The following is a 26223-nucleotide window of genomic DNA, read 5'->3' on the forward strand; positions in this document are numbered from 1 at the left end:
ATGCTTTCCGGCCGGACTTGAGTGTCGCTGCGTAAAAACGAGACTTGATGTAAAATCAAAGTGCGTAAAATCGAAGTTTTACTGTATATACAAATAAATTCACAGGTAAGGAAAGAAAGGGATAGGAACATGGTATAGAAAAAGGACAAGGACAACGGTGCTGTGGTAGGTGGAAAAAAGCCAGAAATCAGAGGGTAAAAATGCGGCCTGACTGGGACTCGAACCCAGAACCTCCTGGTTGCCGGCCAGGTGCTCTACCAGTTGCGCTACCAGGACGCTTAGATTTACCATGATTTCGGCGGGGGTTTATACACAGGAAACTCCCTTTGCTTTGGCCCACAAGAGTAACCAATAGATGGCACTGGGGCAGCTCACCACTCACCAACGGAAGGAATGGACGAGGACAGAAGGATGAAAGGAAAGGTACACACTCACACGATAGCAGGAAAGAGACAGGAACATGCGTTTCGGGGCACGCAGAGCCCAAGTGAAATAAGCCAATATGGCCGATACACTACTTCATTCATTCACACGACGCCTTAAGCGTAAACATACAAATAAATTCACAGGTAAGGAAAGAAAGGGATAGGAACATGGAATAGAAAAAGGACAAGGACAACGGTGCTGTGGTAGGTGGAAAAAAGCCAGAAATCAGAGGGTAAAAATGCGGCCTGACTGGGACTCGAACCCAGAACCTCCTGGTTGCCGGCCAGGTGCTCTACCAGTTGCGCTACCAGGACGCTTAGATTTACCATGATTTCGGCGGGGGTTTATACACAGGAAACATATATATATATATGCGCACTCAAAGGGATAAATTATTTTATACTGCAAATTTGCTATTCCGCTTCTATTTATGCAGGATGTAATGATTATTTCATATGCATTTACTGCATACTTTTCACCGGTTTTCACCCTTACTTTTTATAATACTTTATTTTATGTTACCTAGGTGGCCAAGTGGCCATCGATTTGAGCTGTGCTAGTGAAGGTTGAAGGATCGGGACTGTTTTTCATAATTTTTTCAGCTTGTTCTCTCGTTTTCTTTCTTATTTACAGGTTTTTTGTATTCATAATTTTGCTGTCATTGCTAATATGCTTTCATTGAAGCTAATGCAAATTTTTTAAATTAAGAAAAAAATGGTGGATAAAATCCTGACGTCAGCGTGAACGTACAGTTTTAAGTCTGGCGAGAGGAGTTGCACATTACACTGTATAATTTGACACTTATTCTTTTTCGATTGATGATAGTTCAAACTATTTGCTAGTATTCATTCAGTACGCATTTGCCTTTGGTTTCTCTGTTTTGTTGTAAGATTAGAAAAGTTAAAAAAGAAAGAAATGTTATTATTTACTATTTGTGCTTCTATTTATATATCTGGCGGCACCGTGGCTCAAATGTGCTTATTTCTGCTTGATATGAGTTATACAATATCGTAGTATTTCCTGGGGTACATATTTGTGATTATGATATATTACTGTGTACTATTTGACATATCACGAGGTTAGCGTTGAAGACCCTTTCCGTTAAAGTAGTTGGGTTTTAATGTGCAAGATAGAAACAAAAAGTGAAAACCGGGGCAAATATGTAGTAAATGCACACGAAATAATCATTAAATCCAACATAAATTGAAACATAATGATATACTTGCAATTAAAAAGTAAAATTTCCCGTTGAGCACGTATGTATTTAAGCACATACGAAATTTTGCGATGTGTGGCCAAAGACAAAAAAAAGGAGTAATGGAAACTAAATCCCATTGAGAAGCAGAAGAGACTTACATTAAAATGGCCCTCACATATTCTATAACAGCCCATCTTTGAAGGAATATGCTGTCTCCATGTGGAGTTGTACCACCGCCTTCCTCGGTCTGGGTCATTTGGCACAACAAAAAAATACTTTTCTTGTGTTTAACGAGAGGTAGATTTTTATTAAGCACACAAAAGTACACGTAAGGTTTCCTCCCACTCATTAACACTAGAAGGACGGCAGGGGTCATTTGACCCATTTTCAGAATTCAAATTTATTTTTCTCTTATTAAAATATTTTTTTAAATTTTGAAACTTTATGACTTTGTTCATTTTCGTCTATATTTTGATAAATTAGTGAAAATTCAACTATAATGTTTTGTTTTAAATTTTTATGACGTGTTATACCTAGAAGGACGGCTAGGGGTCATTTGGCCCACAACTGGTTTTCGCACTATTTTCTTGCCCGTGGGCACTTTAGTGCCTTGTATATCATATAATCAGCAAGAGGCAAGTGTGGTAGTTGATTTGCTTCATTTGAATCTGGAAGTACCCGGTTCAATGCCAGTTTCGTCCCAAGGGCTCCTATCTGTATTCGAAAACCTAGGCATAGCGACTTGTTGTGCATATTCTTTCGAAATTTTTAGGGCAGCAAAGGGAAATAAAATCTTTTCAATCCTTGATTTGTGTAAATTCATGTAATTACGATATTTTAATTTTGTTTTATTTATTGTTCAATGATTATTGTATTACCCACACCGGAAAACCGTCACGTACCCCCAGAATTGTTTTCCCTCGTCCAAGATTCAGAGCTCGTAGAGACATTATTTTCAATATCGACTCATCAGTTTTACGAATAACTTTCATTTTTCTGGCCTGACGGCACTGTCACTTCACCTAGCCCCTTTGCCGTGTGTCCAGAATTAGTGCCACCTGACCCCGTCGGGGTTTGGGGCGGGTTTACTGCACGCTGCGTCCTGGGGAAAAATCCTATCTCTTTCTGAGAGAGCGGATGAATTGGGTGGACTGTAAAATTCTACTGTAAATCCTACCCTTGGAATCCGCACGTAGGTCGGAGAAGAAGCATTACTGCAAGTTTCTGGAAGATACGAATCAGGATGCGGCGGTTGAGTCCCTGCCTTTCGAACGGCAATTAACGTTACTTCTGAAAATTTGGTCCATTTGTATGAATTTCTTATGCTCTCCAGCTCTGTATACCTTCAATGCAACTAGAGAAGATTCTACCATAATGTGCTTTCGTTTGTAGATTTTTTCGCATGCATATCAGTAGCGAGTTGAGGAAGAAAGTAAGAAGTCGAGAAATATATCAAGAGAAGAGAATCGTCGCGATTCAAATAGCTGTAGGGAATATTGAAGATCAGTCTGGAAGTGTACGTAAACAGCGGTTCATTCTGACCAATCCATCAACATCTGCGTGTGATGGAAGCGACGAAGTCCAAGATAGTGAATCCGATGGCGACTTTGGCGTGATAGCAAATGCACAGCTCTATCCAACCTTTTATAAGGTAAATTCCAAATAAACCAGACAAATTTGGAATCCAGTACTGGGTTTTGACAAATGTGAAATGAAAATACAGCCTAAATGAATTTCCATATGGTGGCAAAGATGATTATTGGCCATCAAATCAAGCGTTGAGGAAATAAATTGTTACTAAAGTGACCGTAACATACAAGAATTCAGGAATAAATGTATCTTCTAACAATTATTATCCATCCATCCAGCCGGCAGGAAGTCATAAAAAATGGCAAACTTCTCTTGCATGGACGATCTGAAAAAAACAGGTGTGACGCACAAATATCCATGACCCCTAAAATAGCCATGTAATCCATTCAACGCGAGTGTTCAAAAATACTTTAGGCCATACTCTTACGTAGAATCAGGCAAACTAGAATAATAATGTGCTTTCACTCAGCAGCATGATCTCAGACGACATTATTTCCGAAACTAATAAAAGAATACCAGAGACCATCGTACTTCATAATAAAAACATAGCGGGAGTAGATATGATGGATAGCATGTATCAATTTATTTACGCGTCTCCAAATCCAACAGCTATATCTCCACGGGCACAAAAAAGAAAAAGGTGCCAAATACCATCAAATTGAATCATTGCACCAATTTCCTTTCCATTTTCCAAATTCCTTTTCGTGTGCAAATGGCTGGTGTCCTAACACCCCTTGCCACACGCTTTTAAGTGGCTTGCGGGTTAGTGTGTAGATTTAGATGTAGATGAATAAATCGTCCAATGAACGCATTCAGCACAAAAAAATATTTTGTGGAAACAGCGCTGAAAAAATACTGTCCGTCTGAGATTTACAACAAAGTAATGTTTTAAAAATTTTAATGCAAATTTTGTAAACCCAGTACCCCTATACAACTTTTGTATTGAGTGTGTGTATTTTCATTATTTGATTTACTATCGACTACTACATACGGTTTAATTCATGATTCTTTAAAATAATTGTTATTAACTTTTGACGATGGAAATAATATTTAATAATGTTAAATAGTTTTTAATGAACTGATTCAACAATTAATACGATTAAACTGAATATTGGCTGAAAATTAGGCGTTTTATTCCAAAATAAATTTTAGGGGTCAAATGACCCCTAGCCGTCCTTCTAGGTAGCGCGAAACTCCCGTCCTCCTAGTGTTAAACACTAGAATGCCGGGAAATTTGTATCCCCTAGAATGCCGGGAGGGTGTCATTTTGACACCCATGCTTTAATATGCATTTAACGTTGCAGATTAGTTTTATTTTGGAGTAGATAGTGTCAACTTTTGTTTAATACTGATTTTTTGCCCGAATATTAAAAAAAAAAAACTTAATGTTTTAATAGAGTACCACTGAAGTAAAAATTTTTTTACGAAAAAGTACTCTCTTGGAATGCGGCATCCATCGAAAAGATTGCGCTGAAACGTCGGAGGATGCATGAAGGTGTAATAATACCTATATATGTATAATCATTGAATACTTTTTTATAAGTATTTGTTCTTCACTGTAATTGGTTAAATTTTATGTGCATGAAAAATTAAAATGAATATGACAGGATTGAATAAATATAATAAAATGAATAGGACATCGTTTTTCTTTTTATTATTATTGTTAACTTTTTTCATTAATTTTTCGTCATAGAATGTAGAAGTGTGGTTCAAAAGACGAAAATTAAAATAAAACCATTGCGGTCACAAAACTACGAAATTTTTAAACATAAAATACAAAAACCTCGTATGAACCCAAAAAGAAATCGAATGCTTTTTCATACAGACTTACGAAAAGCTTCATCAAAATAGTAGATTCTCTACATTCTGGCACTTTTGGTCTGTTTTGGCCTTAGGTTTACTGACTTTTCACTGAGCTTACAAAAAGCAACTGTTCTGTTTTCATTGCATTTTATCTATACTTGACAATCCCTAGTCAGTTCTGGATTTGGTTGCCAGATATTCGTTGACTCAAATGTAAGGGAAAGCAAGCTATTCTGATAAAATTTGTAAAAATAATTCGGGACATCTTTTGTGAAGTTATTTCCTTATATATAGTATTCAGGAATTTATAGTGACCAAGTTAAAAGTATTCTGGAAAGAAAAAAACAGGCAATCGCCTGGTTCTAGTTCTGACTAAGTATTTCCGCCCCATATGATCAATAATATTTACTTCAAAGTTTATCTCACTACAACACCTTACTGTTTCGGGCGATTTGTTAGAGTTGTCACTAATGTCAATATGAGGGCGAAGAGATCATAGAACAAGAACACATTTTTTTCTGTTTGCCCTGATTAACAGTAAGTGTTACGTCACCATTTTTGTTCAATTTAGTTGATTACAACTCTTCCCGAGAAGCTTTTATTTCACCAGGTATTTCCTTTCTTCCCTTATTTACGGTTCCCGAAAGGCAAGTACCCTTTTGTTTCGAGTAGAGCTAGCAAAAGTGATGTGAAACAAATGCTAGTGGTTACATTCCTGCCCTTGCTCATGTAGGGTTGCATACGTTTCAATACAACATGATCTGAAACGCAATCGCCAGCTTGACGAGAGCCGTCCTTGACGCCTCTGGTCAATCTGGAAGTTAATGGAATCAGTTTACCAAATACATGCTGTCTTTGTATACTGCAAACCAGTATTTATGCCCATACTTATCAGGCTTTGGTGCCATGAATTGCTTGAATGGACATCTAGCTTTGCTTGGAAACAGCTGTTCGTCAATGGTTATGTTAGGCCCAGGTTATGATTCCTCAGCATGGCCATCTCCTTCTAACGATCTTGAACAAGGAGTTGACGTCGCCTTGAAGTCTACCCAGCACCCCTTCCACGTCGGCACACCATGTCACGACCACGCACAATTTCTTTTCTGTCCAATAACCAGTGCAGATCCAGTAACTCAATTATGTGTACATATATGCTTATTGTAAAATAAATATGTTTATCTTTCGTGATTAAATCACTAAATTGAAATATAAAAAACACTGAAACTGACCGTGCTCACTATTTTAATCATTTTTAGATGATCTAAATTGCACCTCCTGTGCAACCCAATCGTTGTCCGACTCAACATCTGCATCAGACGCTTTCTCCGACACGTCTCCAGAAATATCGTTTAGTATTTCAATACTTTGCTCCGTCGTAACACGTCTATGCACTGCCATTATCAAGACAGAACTGCCGAGGCAAGTCAAGCTGCGGGTCGTGACCATAGCGACCCAGTCCGCCAAACACGCGCGCGAGCCAGGCAGCCGAACACAGAGGCTCGGCAGCAGCTAACTCCATTGTCGCGCGCGTCACTTTACTGCAATGTTTCAGGGCATATAAGTGTCACCTCGGTAAAAAAATTAGCTGGTTTCAAGGCGAATCATTTGCAAAAGGCAGCGGAATATAACTTACCTTACTAGCTACTAAACTTTTGAAAAAAGTAGTATACAGCCGATGCTCATTGAAATTATGTAAAACAAACAATCATGAAGGTAATATACTATACTAAAATATACTATACTATACATAAAGGTACTACACATGAAGATAATGTACTACACTATACTAATTTGACGAATAATTATCAAGCCGCATCCCATGAGACACCTAAACCGAAGAAAGAAATGATATAATATACTGGGTGTCAAAATGACACCCTCCGGCATTCAAGGTAAATTTGAATTTTTGAGACGAAAAAAATTAGGGGGGTTATCCCTTTTACTGTCGTTTTGTTAAGATCTAAAAACGAAAGATTTTTGTCTACAACACACTCTATGGGCCAGCTTCGTAAAAAATGTACACGTAGGGTGTCAAAATGACACCCTTCGGCATTCTAGTGTTAAAATTCACCGTTTCATCTACCATTTATTTATACTTGAAATAACACCTACGATAATGCACTCCTTATGCAAGCAATGCGGATATCATGAGGTTCACATGTCATCAACATGGCGTCGCCCGAGAAATAAGTTTTTGGCGCAGAATTCAAGTTGAAACTTCAAACTATTCTAGGGGAGAAATTATTCAGCGCTCAATTGTAAAATTTTGTGAGAGGCTTTCTTACACCCAGTTTTTTATAAATCAAGCATAATATTTGGTAGTTAATCCCTTCTATCCTGGGATTATACTAAAATATTTCATGCACATATAGAATTAATATTAAAAAAGGACTAAATATCTTATGCACATATGGAGTCAGAGTATCATTATTGATTAAAATTTGTGCTATTCTATAATGTAAATAAAAGTATTATAAAGCAGCATCATGCTGACTTTGAGAAATAGGGTTGAAACAATCTTCACTTATGATGCTGATGAAGCACTGAAATCCAGGTTGTGCGATTTTTCCACTTTGATCATTATCTTTGGTATTAAAATTGTAAAAATACCACAATTTTTCTAAGGAATGGATTGCATGATAAACAGTAAACATTACAGTTTTTCTACGGAAACAAATACTAGAGGTTCAAAAAAATAGCAGCAGGAATTGCTCATAAATTGAAAAAAAATTCAGATATTTACAAATCGAATAGAAAACTTAGAGTTAAATTATGCTTACAGAAGTGTAGCAATATTTTAAAATAGGTATGCCCTCAAAAACTTAGTTTTCAAGGTCTAGTTTCTAATTCTTAATCTCTATTTGCTGCGATGCACTCACGCTGATGACAAAGCCCTTTCTGGCTCTAATCTCATGGGGTGGAATAGCTAATAAGGGCTCGTAAATAATTGATAGATTGTCTCCTCTCTGCCCATTTCTTGGAAGTACTCTTGCTCTTAAACGATTGATAAATCTCGGTTCTTTGAACTACAGCAATGACAACGTTGTAGTAGTGGAATCAAATACATACTGTCAAAGAACCAAATCATGTTCCCTTTATATGTAACTTGAACCTAGTCCTAGCAGCTAAGCTTGAAGCCACCAAGTACATCCACCTGATGATGGGTCAACCTCTAGACAAAGAGGTCAGCTGCTATATAAGCGAGTTTAATCATTGAATAAGTAATAATGGACAAAAAGTGATATCATTTTGAGGTAGTAAGGTGTATACCTGTGTAAGGGAAGATGCTTTAAGCCTGTGACGATAGGATGACTCTTTGAGATGAGGCTGCAAGCAATTATATTCCCATCACATGGGGGAATGGGTAGCAGCTCCTCTTCGTGTGAATGAAGGTAGAGACCACAGTGGTCAGTACAGTGACACTCATTTCACAGCAAACATGGTAAAATTTACTCTAACGTATGTAGTACTGTAATGTGGAAGTTAAGGGGAAACCACCTCATTGTTATCCTCAGGAGTCTCAGCTACTCCTCACATTATATTAAAGACATGATGGCATTCTCTAAAGTGAAATATTCCCCAGGTAAATTAGCCCCCTGTTTGGATCTCCAGGTGGGGACTACATAGTCAAGAGGATATGTTGGTGAAGGTCATAAAATACTGAGGATAGGAACATGGAGGGTTAGATTGCCAAGGACGTGTGGGAGGCCAGAGAATTTGAGGGTGGAAACGCATAGTGCATGTGCAAGGAATTAGCAAAATGGAATGGCCAGTAAAAGGAGACTTCTGGAGTGGAAGTTATAGATTTTTACACACATCTCTAAATGGTAATGCTGGGGTTGGAGCAATTCTCAGGAAGTGCATGGAAATGCATGTGAAAAGATTTCTCTTTTACAATGAAAGGATAGTTATGGTAAAGATAAAAACCAAACCAGTAGAGACTGCAGTAGTACAGGTGTACTTGCTAACTATGGACTATGAAGATGAAGAGGTAGAAGATGTATATGAGAAGTGGAATATGTACATATATTTTGTAAGTAATCGAACAGGGAAGAGAATGTAGTTATTTGAGGAGATTTGAGGACGCTGTTGTTGAAGAGAGAATGGATTGAGTGAAAGAAGGGAAAGATTATTGAAATTCTTCAGTGGATACAGGCTAGTAGTTGCTAACACATTGTCTATTTAAAAATCTTAAGTGAAGGAGGTGCAAGTGGAAAAGGCCAACAGACTTGAGAAAATTTCAAGTAACTAACTTCCTTCTCACTACCCTGGGTTAGATATTGACAGTGATCATAATTTAGTGATGATGAATTGTCAACTAAAATTTTAGAAACTGAAGAGAACGAAGAAGAACTGGCTGCAAGAAAAAACAGAAAGAGGCTTTAAATCACCTAGCATTTCAAGGAAAAATAGAGATGCAATAAGTGGATTTCACCGAGTAATAAGAGGATGTAAGCTGGAATATCATTGGGAGTTAACTACAGGAGGTGGCAAAAGAAGTTCTTGATGGAAGAAAAGCTGTCAGGAAAAGTCTGTGAGGTCCTAGAACTCATTGAAGAAAGAAAAAAGTAATGGCTTGTAAAAGTAACTTCAATTCTAGAAAATTAGTCTAAAATGGAAGAAAGCAAGAGGAATGTGGATGACTAATATCTGTGATAATGTGCAGAACATCCTCTCAAATGGGAAAGTAGAAGCTACCTATGCGATAGTGAGGAACCACTTCAAGGAGCAGAGCACAAGATGCAATGATATGAAGAGTAAAGAAATATCCTGATTGAAAATGATGTAATGTAGTATGTGGGTTTGGTTGAGAGCTGCAAGGTTAAGCTGGGAATCTTGGTTTAACTCATTTTACCCAACAAAATAACATGTTACATCCCACCAACTGACTATCGCACGTCACTGCTCGAGCAAGACTCCCTGAGGCATCAGGGCGTGTGCCGCTTGCTCTGACTGATGCATCTCTTATCTTGGGATGTGCTGATCTCGTGGAGAGGATGGATGCTCTTGAGCAACTTTTGAGAACAAATGTGGCGCAGTAGAATCCCCAATATAGATGTGGAAGTGTCTGTCAAAGAATGATGTATAAGGACATGGCAGTGTCCGCACTTATGACAATGAAGACAAATTGATGAAGAGATGGAAGGAGTACCTGGAAGAGTGTTACTATGGAAATAATCCTGCACCACAAATGCATAATTAAAGAAGAAGGTGAAGTCAATAAGGAATATGTGGGAGTTTCAGTCTTAAGATCCAAGTTAAATGCCAAAATAAAGGACCTACAGATAAATAAAACATCTGGAATTGGTGATATTCCTGTAGAGCTTCGTAAAAATACAAAGGAAAAGACGTTAACTCAGCTCTATAAAACCATCTGCAATATGTACATAACAGGAAACATACCTTAAGGGCATTCGATAAGAACATCCCCAGCAATGATGGGTAAGTTCTATGAATTCCTTAAAATATTCTATTTCAAAAATATACTCTTCTTATCGGGAGAAAAACAACCTGCACATAAAAATATTTTAATTTTTGAACTTATTATGTACTAGATTCATGTTGTAAATATTTGCTTAGATATAGAAAACAGTTAACACAAGCATTTCATCAAGGCCGCTTTACACGGTGAAAGATCATTCGAAAGATCTTTCGAAAGATCATTCGAATGATCCATCATTCACCGTGTACAACGGAAATTTCCTGGAAATTTCCAGCGTGAATGATCATTCGAATGAACTTTCAGGCCTGTTCTAATTTGCTTGAATGATTTCCGTGAATGATATGAGCGCACGGCGTCCATCTTGCTAATGGCATCCACCTCGGAATTTTAATATTTTATATAAAAACTTTGGAAGCATAGTAACCCACGAAATAGCTCAAATAATTAATATGTACTTTGAGAGAACATAAATTCACAAACATCAACTGTCTAAAGTCAGTAATTTGGAAATAACATTTTGGATAGTTAATGAATAAAAACGTCGTTTTTCTCCTCGATTGCGTCTATATGTTGTTTAATTTACAATTATTAAACTATAGTTCATGATTTGAGCGCTAAAGTTTCGGGTCAGAGTCCCAATTAATCACACAATATCTGTTTATTCGGTGACCACATTCCAGCCAACACGAGCCGCTACGTTATCTTGGCTCACCTATGGGATCACAATATTGCCTATCTCTAATCATTCAAGGAACTCACCCGAAAGAAATTTCGAGCATGTCCGCGAGAAATTTCGAATTTGCTTGAATGATTCCGTGAATGATATGAGCGCATGGCGTCCATCTTGCCATTAGCACCACCTCGGAATTTTAAGATCATATATATAAACTTTGGAAGCATATTTACTCATGCGATAGCTTAAATCATTAATATTTACTTTGAAAGAAAGTAAATTCACAAACATCATTCCTCAAAATTGAGTAATTTGGAAAAAACATTCCGGATTTTTAAAGTTCAAAATCGTCGTTTTTCTCCTCGATTGCGTCTATATTTTGTTTGATTTACAATTATCAAACTGTATACAATGATTTGAATGCTAAAGTTTGGAGTGAGACTCCCAATTAATGACAAAATATCTGTTTATTCGGTGAACACATTCCAGCCAAAACGAGCCGTGACATCACATTGGCCCACCTAGGAAGTCACAATCTCACGGGGTTGCCTATAATTCAAGGGGCAAACCCTTTAAGTTAGCCCATGAATATCACAGTCCACTTTCTTCCCCTGCTTCGATAGCAAGCAATGAGGTGACACTGAGCCAACCTCATTGTAGAAAGTATGAGGATGCTGAAGCGCACTCTTTCGAAAATAGAACAGGTCGCTTCCTTTTTTCTCTTCACGTTACCTTTCTTCTCTCGCACAGGAATGGCCTTTGTTCGACTACATTGTAAAGGCTGTGTACATGAAGGAACCCCAAACATAAAAACTCATGGTCGACCGGCCTTCAACCTTGAGGAGCTTTTGCTTTATGCTTATTATGTTCTTTTTTTATGGGAGCTGGACGCTGCGGCGACAATACGGGATTGAGATAGGATTTTTCTGAACGAGTAACAATGTGCAGTTTTTCCCTAAATTATATTTTCACTAACTTTATAATTTAATGAATCGGGAGGGAAAAGACCTCGGGCAGCCATTTGAAGAGTAAGTTCCCTTATAATGATGTTACAGAGCACACTATGTATCTTGAAGCATAATCATCTTTGCTCTGCAGCGAAAACAACCAATTATGTACTTCGTTACGGGATTACAAAACGCACGATTTATTAAAGTGGTTTTCCGCCGTCAATACGTATCGTTCTAATTCCTCTCATTACTTAGTGCGTCATTCCCCACCGAAAGTCAAAGCAATACCGAAGTATATTGAAGCGCACATGTAAACAAAGCGTTCCATCGTCTGCGAGCTCCAATGAAATCATGTGGTGAGAAACGGTCGGAAATATCGTTAGAATCGAAATACACTACCGATAGTCGCACCAGTGCGCATCGTTTCTGCGCAGAACTTTCACCGAAATCATTCACCGAAATCTTTCACCGTGTATAGCGGTACCGGCGAATGAATTTCTTGCGAATGATCATTCGAATGATCTTTCGAAAGATCTTTCGAATGATCTTTCACCGTGTACAGCGGCCTTCACACTTAAAGGAGGACCCAACACTGACTACCAGAGTCGTGAAAAGGGATTTTTTTTACATGAATTTTTTTTTAACAACAAAGAAAGCAAAAAGCCATGAATTTTATTTTTACTGGTGGTGGGTCATACCTTAAGGAATATTAGAAATAATAATTTAACTTGATTCCGATATTGCCTCAGGTCAAAATTTAATGTTTTATAGAACCATGTTTTTGACGCAAAATTTTCTAAAATCTTATGAAACATATGAGCTTAGAGAATTTCCAATATCCCTTAGGATATTTTTAAATTAGTTTTTGGAATCCTCATGACTTCTTCAGTAAACCTGCAAATTTTCATAAGAATCGGATGAAAACTATGGCTGAGACAAATTATTTCCATCTGGAGGTACAGGTGCCTCTGGAGACCGCATTCATTGAAAAACTGCAGTTTCACCCAAACTTCAAATGGTCGTTAAAAAGAAACTATTAGGTATAGCCAAGAAATATTTTACACTGTTTCATTCCTACATGGAAACGTAATGAGGGGATTGAAACTGAAAAATAATTGCTAAGTAAACAGAAGCATGTTGAAGAGAAGAGGGGAAGTTCAACCTGAAACTAGCAAACCATTCACTTGGGGAGGTGAAAGAGTGGTACTAGTTGGGTACCCAAGTGACCAGTGATGGATGAAGCAAGGAGGAGTAGGGTAGTTTCCTTCATCAAAGAAAACGAAAGGCATTGACTGCAATTCGTTACCCACCTTTAGTGTATTAATAATATACAAATTATTTGGTTTTTAGGAATCCCAGTTTAGACAAATGATAATGGTCAATTTTAACCTCATTTGAAAAAGGCCAGATTAGCGATCATGCGATAGCACTCCATGTGAAGTCTCAGGGACCTAGATGCTATACGAGTAGATAGGAGTTTTACATTGTCTGAGATTACCATGAGGCACAGATCTCAGGGAAGCAACTCTCAATAATCACCTATTAAAACTGGCTAAGGTCGGAAAGTTTCCTTCGTTTGATAAGGTATTAATAATCCTTATTTAAGCCAAGCGCTACCAGCTAGCAAGGTACACTGGTACTTGCTAGCAGCCTGCATCGTAGTGGCGCTCATAACCTCGCACTAAGGTCACCTCACACTGCGGCAGCCAGAACGAGAATGACATCACACGGTGTTTTCCCAGCATTCATACGTAGCCGTCGCATGTTCGAGCGCTTGAAAATTTTCACTTTTTATTTAATCTCGAAAAATAGATATTGTCATTTAAAAATCTAAAAGCGTGAAATACATACGTACTCCAGGAGTATTAATCTTTCGATTTAGGCAATTAAAAAAATAGGAAACCGCCCTATTATGTAGTCATTGGAATACTCTAAGCAAAGAGGGCATTCCTCACAAATAGGAGTCTTCTTAGAGCTGATAAAACCTATATGCATTGAAGTCAGGAAGCAATTTTTAGGACTTACATTTGGAACATGCTTCATATCAAGGTTGGAATCTTTTGAAATGTGGTGTTGTAGAAGAAAGAGCAAGATTGAAAGGATAGAATGTGTAAAAAAAAGCTGGTGATAATAGAAATGCATGTATGCTTAAAAAATGCATTTATGCTAAAAAAAATACATATATGCTAAAAAAGATGCATATATTACTTTCCGATTGCATGATATCCACGTTTTTTACTTTTGAGAGTTGCCGGCTGACACATGCATTTTAAGGTTCGTCAGTTTGTCGCTCTCACCAACATTGTGGTATTTCCGTCGCCGTAGCCGCTTCCAAACGAGCCGACTTTTTGTCTTCCACTGTCCATGGTATGACACCGTTCTTTCAACTTGCCATCAATCCCTATGGATCTCTTGAAGCGAGTCGAATCGTGCCGATGGTGGCACGGCACCCATTTCAATCTGGCCCGGTAGTAGGCCGTCAACAGCGTGCAATACACTCAATGCGACATTGGAACCGCTTTCAGATGGAACGACTTTTCACCGGCTGCCATTCACATGAAATTCAGGTGGCTTTCAGACGAGAGGACTCTCTGTGCCGTGCCGTGAACGTCAGCTGGTGGAAAATCATTTTGTTTGAAAGTGGTCTTACGATTGAATCATGTGCATGTATAGTAATTTTTCGACACGCAAGCAAGATACGTTCCGAGAACTTGCTCTTAAGTTGATAAACCTATGCAAGGCATTGAAAAGTGTGGTTATCCTGCAGAATGCACCACTGCGTTACAATTATGCACTAGCTCACATCCAATCAGTTTATCCATGGTGTCGCTGCACCAGCGTGTTGAGCAGTATATTGTTGAGGTAATAAGAACTGTAACAGTGAAGCATGCGAATAAGTTGTCAATTAAAGTAACACTTTAAGCTACATCACAGAATATATTTTGAACTGACTCATGAGCTACAGCAAATTTATGAATGATGTCGTCAGATGTTGGGGGATTTTCGCTATTGATCCATTAGTGCGGCCTTTCAAAATCAACATCGGCCACTACTGTTTTTAGTGAATGCCTGTTCAGCACTGCAGGCAATATTTCTGTCAAAAAAAGGATAGATTAGATAGAGGGTAAAAATTGTGATTTTTTTAAAAACAAAACCTGGATAAAGAACCAGTTGCTGCCTGATGTAATGTGACATATTGGTTGTTCTTGCAGTCTTTAACAACATGTCATTTAAACTTTTTTACTTGGCAAATAAAATTATGGAGACGATCTTAAGTTTTTTTTAGAGCTTTCTTGCTAATTTTCATCTTAAGTGAAATTATTGTCATTCACTTCTTGCAGTTGATCATTTAAATTTGCCAATAATTAAGATAATAAGAGTTCATCCTTGGAACCAAGTATCTAGAACCGAGAACCAATGGGGGAGAACCAGACTGGTACCGAGAACCGAAAAAGTTAAAGAACCAACTCTTCCTTAACTTTAACCATATGCTGAAGTAGACTAATGGATTTAGGAGTACTTACAATATCCTAGGTTTTTCGTAACAGATCACTGAGAAATACATTTTAAAGAAGTTTTCATTGCACATGAAATCATGATACAAAATATCATTATAGCCATATTATTTTCACACAATACCATATCAGGTCTTGAATAATTTAAACATATCTATACATTAATAATAAGCTTCCACTTCTTCACAATTCACTTTTTATATGACATTTTTAAAAGCACAATTAAACACATAGACTTAAATAAAAGTAAATGTGTAAGTAAAACAATATGTTCTAAAAAAATTAATATGAATAATATGCACAGTGATAAAATTATACGTACAGGCGGTCCCCGACTTTAAGACACAATGCGTTCCTAAAAACGTGTAGGAAAGTCAAATTATTGAGTTCCACACTAATTAAGGGTTGTGTTCCAAAAGAGCAAAATATATATGCTATAACCTTATTTTTATACAGATTTTATTATTATTAGCTAAAGTTTAATGATACATTAATCAAATTCCTCACATTATGTATTTACTTTTGAAATTATGCAGATGATGTAAATAAAAGTTAAAAAAAAAATCCGTTGGGTACCAAGTGAAACTTCCTCACAGTGTTTAAGTTGACATTCCACTTATAATGTCCACTGTAATTAAAAGTACATATCAAGAAGCATAACAAAATGCAATCGTTGAACCCTCGCTCTTGACTCTTACCTTTGAATTTTTACATCAAAATTCCTCGGCAGTTGACATCTTGCGATCGCATATCTTTCGCATGTTATTCGAAAAAGACAAAAGACACATCGATGGCTAAGTTCTTACAACACGTATCTCAAATTCGGCCGGTTTGAGACAGGTATCTTAACCCCTCAAGCACGGTGGGCATTTAATTAAATCCCATCCCAGCGGCCGGATGAGATTTAAATGACTTCGCCTTTTTGGCATACTATCATTCAATAATTTATATCTTCCATAATATACGATCAGTATCGTTGAAATTTTTCGTAAACTTGCGTTATATAATGCGCTACTATATAATAATTTTTCGAGTGATTAGAATAAATATTTATTGTTTTATGTATCTCCTTCTATGAACTAATGTATAAATTTTCAGTTTTGAAAGATTTAAATTTGGTTTCGACAAAGCTGCGAGATCTCTAACATTCCATGCATTTTTAAAATACAATTACATGATGTATTTTAGTTATTTGAGGTTGAAAATTTCATAACAGATTGGATACTTTCGATAGGATTACCCGTTTCACCCACTTGAAAATTTACCACTTCGCCGATTTCTCTGACTTTGTTCTATTATTACCGTATCATTTCATATAGGTAATCGTGTGCTAATGTTTCAAACGTCAATATGTGAATATTCAAATGAATTTACCTTGGAAAATCTTTGTTTGCAGCAATAGGGTAGTTTCCTTCATCAAAGAAAACGAAAGGCATTGATTGCGATTCGTTACCCACCATTAGTGTATTCATAATACACAAATTACAGTGGAACCTCGTTAAAGCGAGTACGGGCTATAGCGACACCCCCGCTATTACGAGAGATAGCCGATGCACCGTCAATTGACCCTATAATAAGCGTGTTAAAGATTTCGTTTTTACGAGACCCTTTCGGTGCTGGCTCTCGCCATAGCGAGGGTTTTACCGCCGGAAGACTTTCATCAAGACTCCTTAACCTCTGTAATTGCTAGCGATCTGTTAGAAATGAAGTTAATGGAGTGCTCAGTCTCAAATTTATGTGGTAAACTGTCGTTCGATAAATATAATGATGACGAAACAATGCTTTGCATGATTTTCATTCAGTGCGGCGCTTATAAATTGTTTGAATAGTTAGTCGTTAGTGATGCAAAAAAACATCGCCTTTCGTCTGGATTTATTCTTACGTTTATCGGATAGATGTTTATCTGTCGCCGCACCACTCCTGTTCCTGTATATCTGTTCGCAACAGGTATATTAAGCCGATGTCCCACGGTCAAATTTGCGTCAAAATATTTTGATCAAAATTTTTGTCCAAAAATTTTGATGCAAATATTTTGATACAACTGGACTGGGGGTGTCCCACGATGCATCTCATTTTGATCAAAAACAAACGAAAGACGATATTTATGTAAACAACTAGGAAACTTGTGGAGGTGGAGGATTCTTTCTTTTTTAGCAGGCGAAATTGTTTGAACAGGCCTCTTGAACATTAAAGATGCGAAAAAAAGAAAACAGAAGGAATGCTGAACTTGGCCTTGGCTGGAAAAGGGGTATGAAAGCGTTGGAATAAGCATGCTAAACATGTTGGAGAAGGAGTTGGTCGCCGATGTTCCCGTTTATTATCGATAATAATTGACGACAAGTCAATATATTTTCATGTCCCTTATCAGCAAGGTTGAGGGCAGAATAAAACGCCAGGATACAAACGTGAGGCAGTTTATTCCCGCGAGGAAAATGTTATTAATAAATGATGGACATTGTGGTTGAGGAGATGTTATGAATAGTGCTGTAAGCGTGCATTTAAATCACATTTTTCTCTCCTAATCTAGCAGTTTCTAAAATAAGGTCCTTATCCTATAATCATAGTAATAGAAACGGGCAGCTGTAGTGTTTCACAGGTACAATCGTCAGTTCATATTAGTCATTTCTCCAGCTGCTCGCTCGCATTGTATGCCTTCCATAAAGCGTAAAATTCGGCCTCGATACCTTAAGTAAATCTTTTATCATTTCCAAAACATCCCTCCTGGTATTGCGATTCTAAAGATCGCTTCCTTTCTATTTAAGATCAACTGATTATTACGGATTTCCTAGTTGAGAGCTTCCATCGCCTATCACTAAGACAAATTTTTGCTCATATTTACCTTTAGGGCCACACCAGGCGATGAAATAGACGATCACGAACATATATATATATATTTGAAATAATGTTTTGTGAATTCACTTGGTGGTATCGTGATATTATAAATTTAAAACTAAACCTTTTAGTATTCCATACAATACTAATGAAAAAACTCAACCGGTTTCGATCTTTTCAGGTCCTTATCTAGAGGTTTACGATTAAGATAACGACCTGAAAAGGTGGAAACCGGTTGGGTTTTTAATGCATACTGTGTGGAATACAACAAAGTTTATTTTTGTGTCCATAATATACATAATTATTAATTAAAATACTCATGCAGACGATAAATAAGTTTAACGTATTTGGCCTGTGTGTCAGCGCTTGGCGATGCTTTTTTGTCAAAGGCCCTGTGATTGGTTGGTTTCATCCAATTGGATGAAAATTTAGAACCTGTCCTATCCATTTGTACAAATCGGTGATTTGTACAAACGATAGGACCAAAAGCCAGTTGGACAAAATTTTGACCGTGGGACAGGGTGCGCGTCAGTTGCATCAAATTTTGATCAAAATATTTTGACGCAAATTTGACCGTGGGACATCGGCTTTAGCTATTATTTGCTCCACCTCCGGTAAAGCGACAATTCGCTATAGCGAGTGTTTATTAGTGCACCGTGGGGTGTCGTTATATCGAGGTTTCACTGTATTTGGTTTTTGAAATACCGGTTTAGACGAATGGCAAGGGTCAAATTTTATCCTCATTCGAAAAAGGCCAGATTGGCGCCCATGCGACTCCACTCCGCATGACGTCACAGGGACCTAGTTTCTACACGAGAGGATAGGAGTTATACATCGTCTGAGGTTACCAATGCATGCATGAGGCACAGAGCTCAGGGAAACATGTCTTAATAATAACTTATTAAAACTGGCTAAGTTCGGAAAGTTTTCTTCGTTTGATAAGGTATTAATAATCCTAATTTAAGCCAAGCGCTACCAGCTAGCAGGACACTCAGATACCTGCTAGCATCCTGCGTCGTATCAGCGCTAAAAGCCTTGCCCCAAGGTCACCTCACTTGTGGCAGCGGGAACCAGAACAGCGTCACACGGAGATTTCCCGGCATTCATACTTAGCTGTCGCGTTTTCGTGTGCTTGAAAATTTTCACTTTTCATTTAATGGCGAAAAATAGATGTTGTCATTTAAAAATCTAAAAGCGTGAAATACGTACTCCAGGAGTAATAATCTTTCGATTAAAGCAATAAAAAAATAATAGGAAACCACCCTATTTGAAGCAATCCAAACATAATCCCACTGCACATGTTTCACACCAGTACACGCAGTCTCTTCATTTCTCATATTAGGCACAAACTGCACACCTCCTTTGGGACTTTGATTTCTTCCCAGCTTCAGGAATTGTCCTTAGGGAATGTATTTCTGTGAGTCTTGGTACTACATTCTGTAAGGAGTGACGGCCATGTCCAAACAGTCCGTTTGAAGTTGGATATTTCAAAAATATTACCTCGACCAATGACACGCGTAATGATAAGTCAATTTTTTACACATGCTTTTCCTTTGAAAAACATACGAATTTAGGACTGCGGCATTCAATAGTCTCCTAAATAACTTCATACACCACTTGTAATGGCGTTTTCTTTCCATTAGGTACAAATGCAGAAACAGGTCCTTGAAATTCACACTGCCAATGAATTTATTATAACCTAACACACAAACAGACTTCCGAGTCTCTTTTTTGCCTTTCAATAATATTCCCATTTCGTAGGCTCCCCAATTCTGAATAAAAATACCACACACAGGAAGTACACCCGATGAGAATTTTAACACACTGCCTGAAAGAAAACCACACAGTATGAATGACTCTAGTGGACTGAAGCACGTTTCAAAGCTCCATCAAGAGACGAGAAAATATCTCGAAGGGGTCCTGGTATACGCTGACTGTTTAGAAGGAATCTTATCTTCGTTGATTACTGTCCAGAAAAAAAATAAAAAAATAAATGCTGAGCGAGGCACATAGCCCCTTCGCTTAGGACTAACGAGGCGGACCAAACACACTTGGGGCTCAAGGTGACGACACATAAGCAGAAGACTGAGAGAAGGCAGTGAGCTTAGAAGATACAGTTTCTCAAGCTGAAGTAGCTGACATTTATTGATGTCTCACAAGCAGAATAGACAGCAGTTTTCAAGATAGAACAGTTGAAGGAAGGCATTGAGTTTTTGGACCGAATTTGTCAATGCGCTGGTTTGAAACGGAATTTCATCGAAACATTTAAAAAAATCCTGAAGGCATAAAGTCACTATGAATATTTTATGAGAGAAGAGAAACATTTCTTCAAAAGATAGAGTAATTAGTTATAATTTAAAATATAATATCTGGCGGAGAAAAAATATTATAAACAGTAGGTCAGGAAGCGTACTGGGTATGCATGAGGGCGGCATACGAAATTTAAAGGGCGTGCACTGGGTACGCATGACGGCAGCATACGAAATTTAAAGGGCGCGCACTGGGTACGCATGACGGCAGCATACGAAATTTAAAGGGCGCGCACTGGGTACGCATGACGGCGTTGAGGTTTTAAAGTGTAATAACATTAAAAAAATAAAATACAAGAAAAGAACAACTCTTTGTTTGCAAATGAGTGCTTATTATTGAGTTTTATGAACTTTTGGTTTTTAATTTTAGTCTACAATCAAAAATATTTATCGTTTTTTTTTGCTCTCCTGAAAATTTGCTTTTTTGGAGATACGTATTGTTAGAACTTAGCGATCGATGTGGAATTTGGATGATATTTCTTGCAATATCATTGCTGAAGGTGTAATGTTTTACAAGAATCAAACAGCACTCAAACGGAAAAACATTATCAGAAAGAAGCACTTTTATTCATTAATTTTAATGAAAGCTGTGTGATGGTATCAAGTCAACTTTTTTGAAAAATGTCTCCAGCGAAGGCTCAACTATGGCTTTCTTCTTCCCTTGATAAAGGAGCCTTTAGCAAGAAGTATCTCTCTCCAAAAAATCACCTTGATTAAAGTCAACACTGCCCTCCATCATATACGTTCGTATTGTCTGCTCATATGTACTTCCATATGAAACAGTTGAATGTTGGGATGCACAGTGAACATCAAGGGGATTTAAAAAAAAATTACAGACAAACGTTTGAAAATCTGAATTTAACGTACCATAGAGAAGTAAAAGGTGTAAATTTGGAGCGTATGAAAGTGTGGATTGTACGAAAGCCGAGGACCTTCTGGTCACCATGGTGTTTCACCAGTGTATTTTCGAGCAAGTTGAAAAATTTACTTTTATTTGCAAGACTTATTTAGGAAATTAATTGGAAAAAATAAACTGTCTCTCAAAATCACAATTACCGAATGATCCATTCAGCTGTTCAGCATTCAGGTGTTCACTTGATCCTCACATATATGGATTATCTTACTATTGTAGGAAAGTTAACAAAGAAAGAAAGCTGGAAACATGTAATGGGCTATACGTGATTCCAGTCTGAGTTCCTAGATAGAATAGTTTTCTTTCACTCTGTAAAGAGTTAAAATGACTTTCCCAGATCTCTGTGTGAATCTTCCATGAGAACGTGTGTTGTATCATCACGAGTGATTCTCATGGTAATGGTCCAGGGGCTGTTCTAGTTGTGACTCATGTCCTCTCAATGGTCTTGAACTGCAGGATATAGTGGCTGGCCTCGTGTTGGTGTTGCTGCTCATGGTTCCTCTAATCCCACTGGTCGATGCCATGGATCACTTCTGCCTCACTCACAAACACTCTCCACTCCTGCTCTCCACAGCGGCAGTTCTCATGGTCATCTACTCACCCAGTGGAGACAGGTGGACCCCGACTCGGTGAGATACAAGAGTTTGTTCCTTCTACATCCAATCGTAACTTTTAGCCTCTTTTCTTGGTGGATTTAGACATGTCGATAACTTGTTTCAAGCCACCATTGATGTAATAATAATAATAACCTTGACTTTATCCATGAGGCAAAATTAGGACAACGAAATCCTCCTTACATTAAATCTGTTGCACTTGTGCGTAAATCCAAGAGCTGAGTGGAGAAAACCCACCCAGACCAGATTGGACCCATTAGCTACAGATTACCAGGCAAGGACTCTACCCTGTGGCCACTGAGTCTGGGGGTGGGGGAGATATACAGACCGTGAAAAAGCTTATGCCCTCAAGTAGGCAGGAGTGGGGGGGGGGGGGATGGAAGGTGTTGGTGGGCCAATCAAGATGGAGTGGAGGGGAAGGGGAGCCTCTGGTGAATGCCCAGAATCGCTAGCAAAGATTCTCAGATTGGGGAAGAAATTCTAAGCCATATTGTGGAGCCTAAAGCAGTTCCTTCTTTGAACTGAGTCAAGGAAGTGATTGTGCCTACTGCAGGAAATAGCTGAAGACATATAATATTTGTGGTAGGCAGAGGATATTTAAAAGTTAGCAATGAAAGTCTTAAACATTAGCGTGCTATGCCAGGGCAATATTCCACCCACAACAACCAGATTTAGAGAATGGTCTCATCCAGTCCCAAAATCATCCTGTGCAATGTTTTAAATATTACTGCACGGGAGCCCTATCCAGTAACAACGTCTCCTCTTCTCTGAAATTTCAGAATTTTGAACGTACCGTTTCCGTCTCACAACTTTCAGATTCTGTTTCCGTTACTCAGAAGCTCTTTTACCCTATCCTTATAATATTCTTGTGGAATGGTATACTCAGTAGTCCAGACCATTTGTTTGATATAATCCACAAATTTCCAGGAAGGTAAATGAAGCCACGGCAGCTCTACTGGCTAAAGCACTGGCCCGGAAATTGGGATACCCAGGTTTGATTCCCAGTCATGGCGAGTGAGTTCTTTCTCCGTAGAATTTTTGCACTGGTGTTTTGCTTAATAATATTCCTTGATATTGGTTAAAATATTTTTCCTCGTGACCTAAGCTAATTTTAATTCTGAATATTTTTCCCAATAATTGAAGTTTATATAATTCACTGCAGATACTAGCAAAAATGGTGCTCTAATATGGGTGGGTGACACCCATAAAGGGTTTCATTCGTGGAACAAAAGGAAGAGCTTTCATGGTGGAGACTCTGGGTTTGGCCACCAAATAAGTCTGTTGTAATTCATATTCATAAAAAATGTGTCGAAGGAACCCATTGTGGCTAGTCCTTGGAATTATTCATTATTTGCTAAAAGATGTTTTCCCACACCACCTTGCCTGCGCATAGCCAGGAGGGGAATGTGGGGCTTCGGCCCTCCCCCTAAAATAAAAAAAAACATTTTTCCCTTGTGGTGGCTATGTATGTGAGACCACCATGCCAGAGGCATCCATCTTCTAACACTCCATTTCTCCATTTAATGCTACATTTTCATCATGTCTGCCATAATTAGCGATGGATACAATTTTCAGCATTATGTAAACAAACTGTAAATAGTTGGTCACTTTAGTCTCATGGCTGGTGCAACCTTGTCTTGTTAATCTGCCTCAACACCAGTTTTTTTCTCCTCTCCCTTATTAACTCCAAGGTCTGAATTTCGTTGATCTAAAAATAATTGATGTCATTAAATTGAAATTATTTCGTCAACAGAATTGAAAGGCATGATCGCAATCAGTACTGATTCTAAAAAAGAGTGAGTTCAAGAGGTCTGGCAAAATCCAAAAGGTAGTAAATAAAAAAGCTAGCTGATCCAACTCGCGGCTGAGCTTAAAGCTACCGAGTGCGTCCACTGGGTTGCGGATGGTGGGTCGACCTTTAGATATAGAGGTTAGCTGCGAGATAAGCGAGTTCTCTCGTCGAATAAGCAGTCGTGGACAAAAAGCGGCGGTATTTTGAGGGGGTATTGGGCTACCCTTGGGTAGGGTAGACCATTTAAAAGATACCAAAACCTGTGAAGATACCGTGACTTTGCAACTGGGGGCCGCCAACAATTATGCCTCTCATCACCCGGGGGAGAAGGCAGCAGCTCTTCTTCACATGTGCGAAGGTGGAGACCATACTGGTCGGTACAGCGACACACATTCCACTACGGGCGTGGTAACATTTACTTTAACGGCTGTAGTACTGTGATGTGGAAGGCAAGGGGAAACCACCATATTATCATCCCGAGGAGTCACAGCTACTCCACTCAATTTATATAATGACATGATGGAATTCTCTCGGGTAAAATATTTCGGAGGTAAACTAGTCCCCCATTCGGATCTCCGGGCGGGGACTACTCGAGAGGGTACATCGGTCAAACGAGATAGACTGTTACGGATAGGAACATGGAACGTCAGATCACTTCGTACCTGCCGTAAGCTAGAGGACTTGAAGGTGGAGATGCGAAGAATGAACCTCAATGTATTAGGCAGCAGCGAAATGAGGTGGCCCCAGGAAGGAGACTTTTGGAGTGGAAGCTACAGAATGATAACACGGAATCGCTAAATGGTAATGCTGGAGTAGGCATAATGCTTTGAAAGAGCGCCGGGATGCGTGTTAAAAGCTACCTACAGTTTAATGAAAGGATAGTAATGGTGAAAATAGAAACTAAACCTGTAGTTACTGTGGTGGTGCAGGTTTACATGCCTACATAAGATTATGAATATGAAGAAATAAAAGATGTCTACCAAGATACCGTATAAGCGTGTGTAAGAGGCGCACCTTTTTTCCCAGACATTGCAACCGAAAATAGGGGTGCGCCTCTTACACAAACTTCTTATCTTCCCCCTCCCCTTCCCCGGTCGCAAGTCCAAGGGAACTGAGTGGCCTTGGTTTTCAGCGTGAGTCAGTCATCTGAAACCCTAGGTCAAAAACAAGCGGCAGGCAGGGGAGTTTCTCCCTTAGTGACGTATTTTTAAAATGCTCCCGTTTGCTTTTCTTGTAAGCATCGCGCCGTCACGTCGGTACTCCTGAGGTGAACATTGAAAAGATCGCGCGGGGTGATTCGCTCCGGAGCGCGCGCTAAATTACTGCCACGAGTGGGCATCCCGCGGCAGTTATACTGCATATAGTAATCGCTTATCAAACGCATAGAAACGCGTAGTTTTGAAGGACATACCTGGTTAATAGTCAACATCTGTCTTGCCGAGCAATTTCCATTACGCTGAGCACCTGAAGGAGCGCGCTCCCTCCCCTCCGTATTTCAAGCTACGAGGCTATGAGCGAAGGAGCAAGGGAAAAACACGTTCGATCTTGCATGTGACGTCGTTGCCTTTAAAGCGAAGGGGCGAAGGCACATCAATGTGATATACGCAGTTTGTGTTGCCTGAAGTTTCCAGTCCGTCTCGTCTTGTTTGAATGCGCTTATGCTACGCTTGTTTCTTCCGAAATTGTGCTGTTTGGACTATGTTGAATATTAGTAGCCTTGTTTTAGCTATAAATCTTTGTGTCAATCAATTAGAGCTCAAAAAACTTAAATGCTTTCAGATATACGTCGCGTTATGTCTAATTCTTTTTAGAACCTCGTGCGTGTCATACAATTGCTGAAAGATATCGAGATATCTTCGAGCTCAGAAGGTGACTCACGTAGCATTTGACCTCCAGAAACTCGGAGAATTGAACCTGGTTGACCGAAAAAGGTCAGTTGGTGAGATGGGGTAGGGATGAAACATGTTTCCATTGTTCCCCTTTAACTTGATATTTTCCTGTGGAGTGCACACACACCGGATTTTTACCGGTCAAACGATAAGTTGTTATGTTTTTGAGCCGGCGCCGGCGATCCACAGTGACAATGGCCGGCAGCTAACCGGCATTTAGCCGGTGCCGCCGCGTGGTCGGTACGTGTGCAAGCTCCAATGCTCTCCCAGTGTTCA

General features: G+C 38.7%; 1 protein-coding gene across 1 annotated transcript in view; it reads left to right on the plus strand.

Annotated features, from left to right (window-relative positions):
• Positions 1-26223, plus strand: part of LOC124158036 (sphingosine-1-phosphate phosphatase 1-like) — an 81767-nt gene that overhangs the window by 28835 nt on the left and 26709 nt on the right. The window contains exon 5 of the mRNA XM_046533190.1: positions 22109-22281. Coding sequence (XP_046389146.1) covers positions 22109-22281 — 173 coding nt within the window. The remainder of the gene's footprint in view (positions 1-22108; positions 22282-26223) is intronic.

The sequence above is a fragment of the Ischnura elegans genome, chromosome 4 (genome assembly GCF_921293095.1).
Source record: "Ischnura elegans chromosome 4, ioIscEleg1.1, whole genome shotgun sequence".
Lineage (NCBI taxonomy): Eukaryota > Metazoa > Arthropoda > Insecta > Odonata > Coenagrionidae > Ischnura > Ischnura elegans.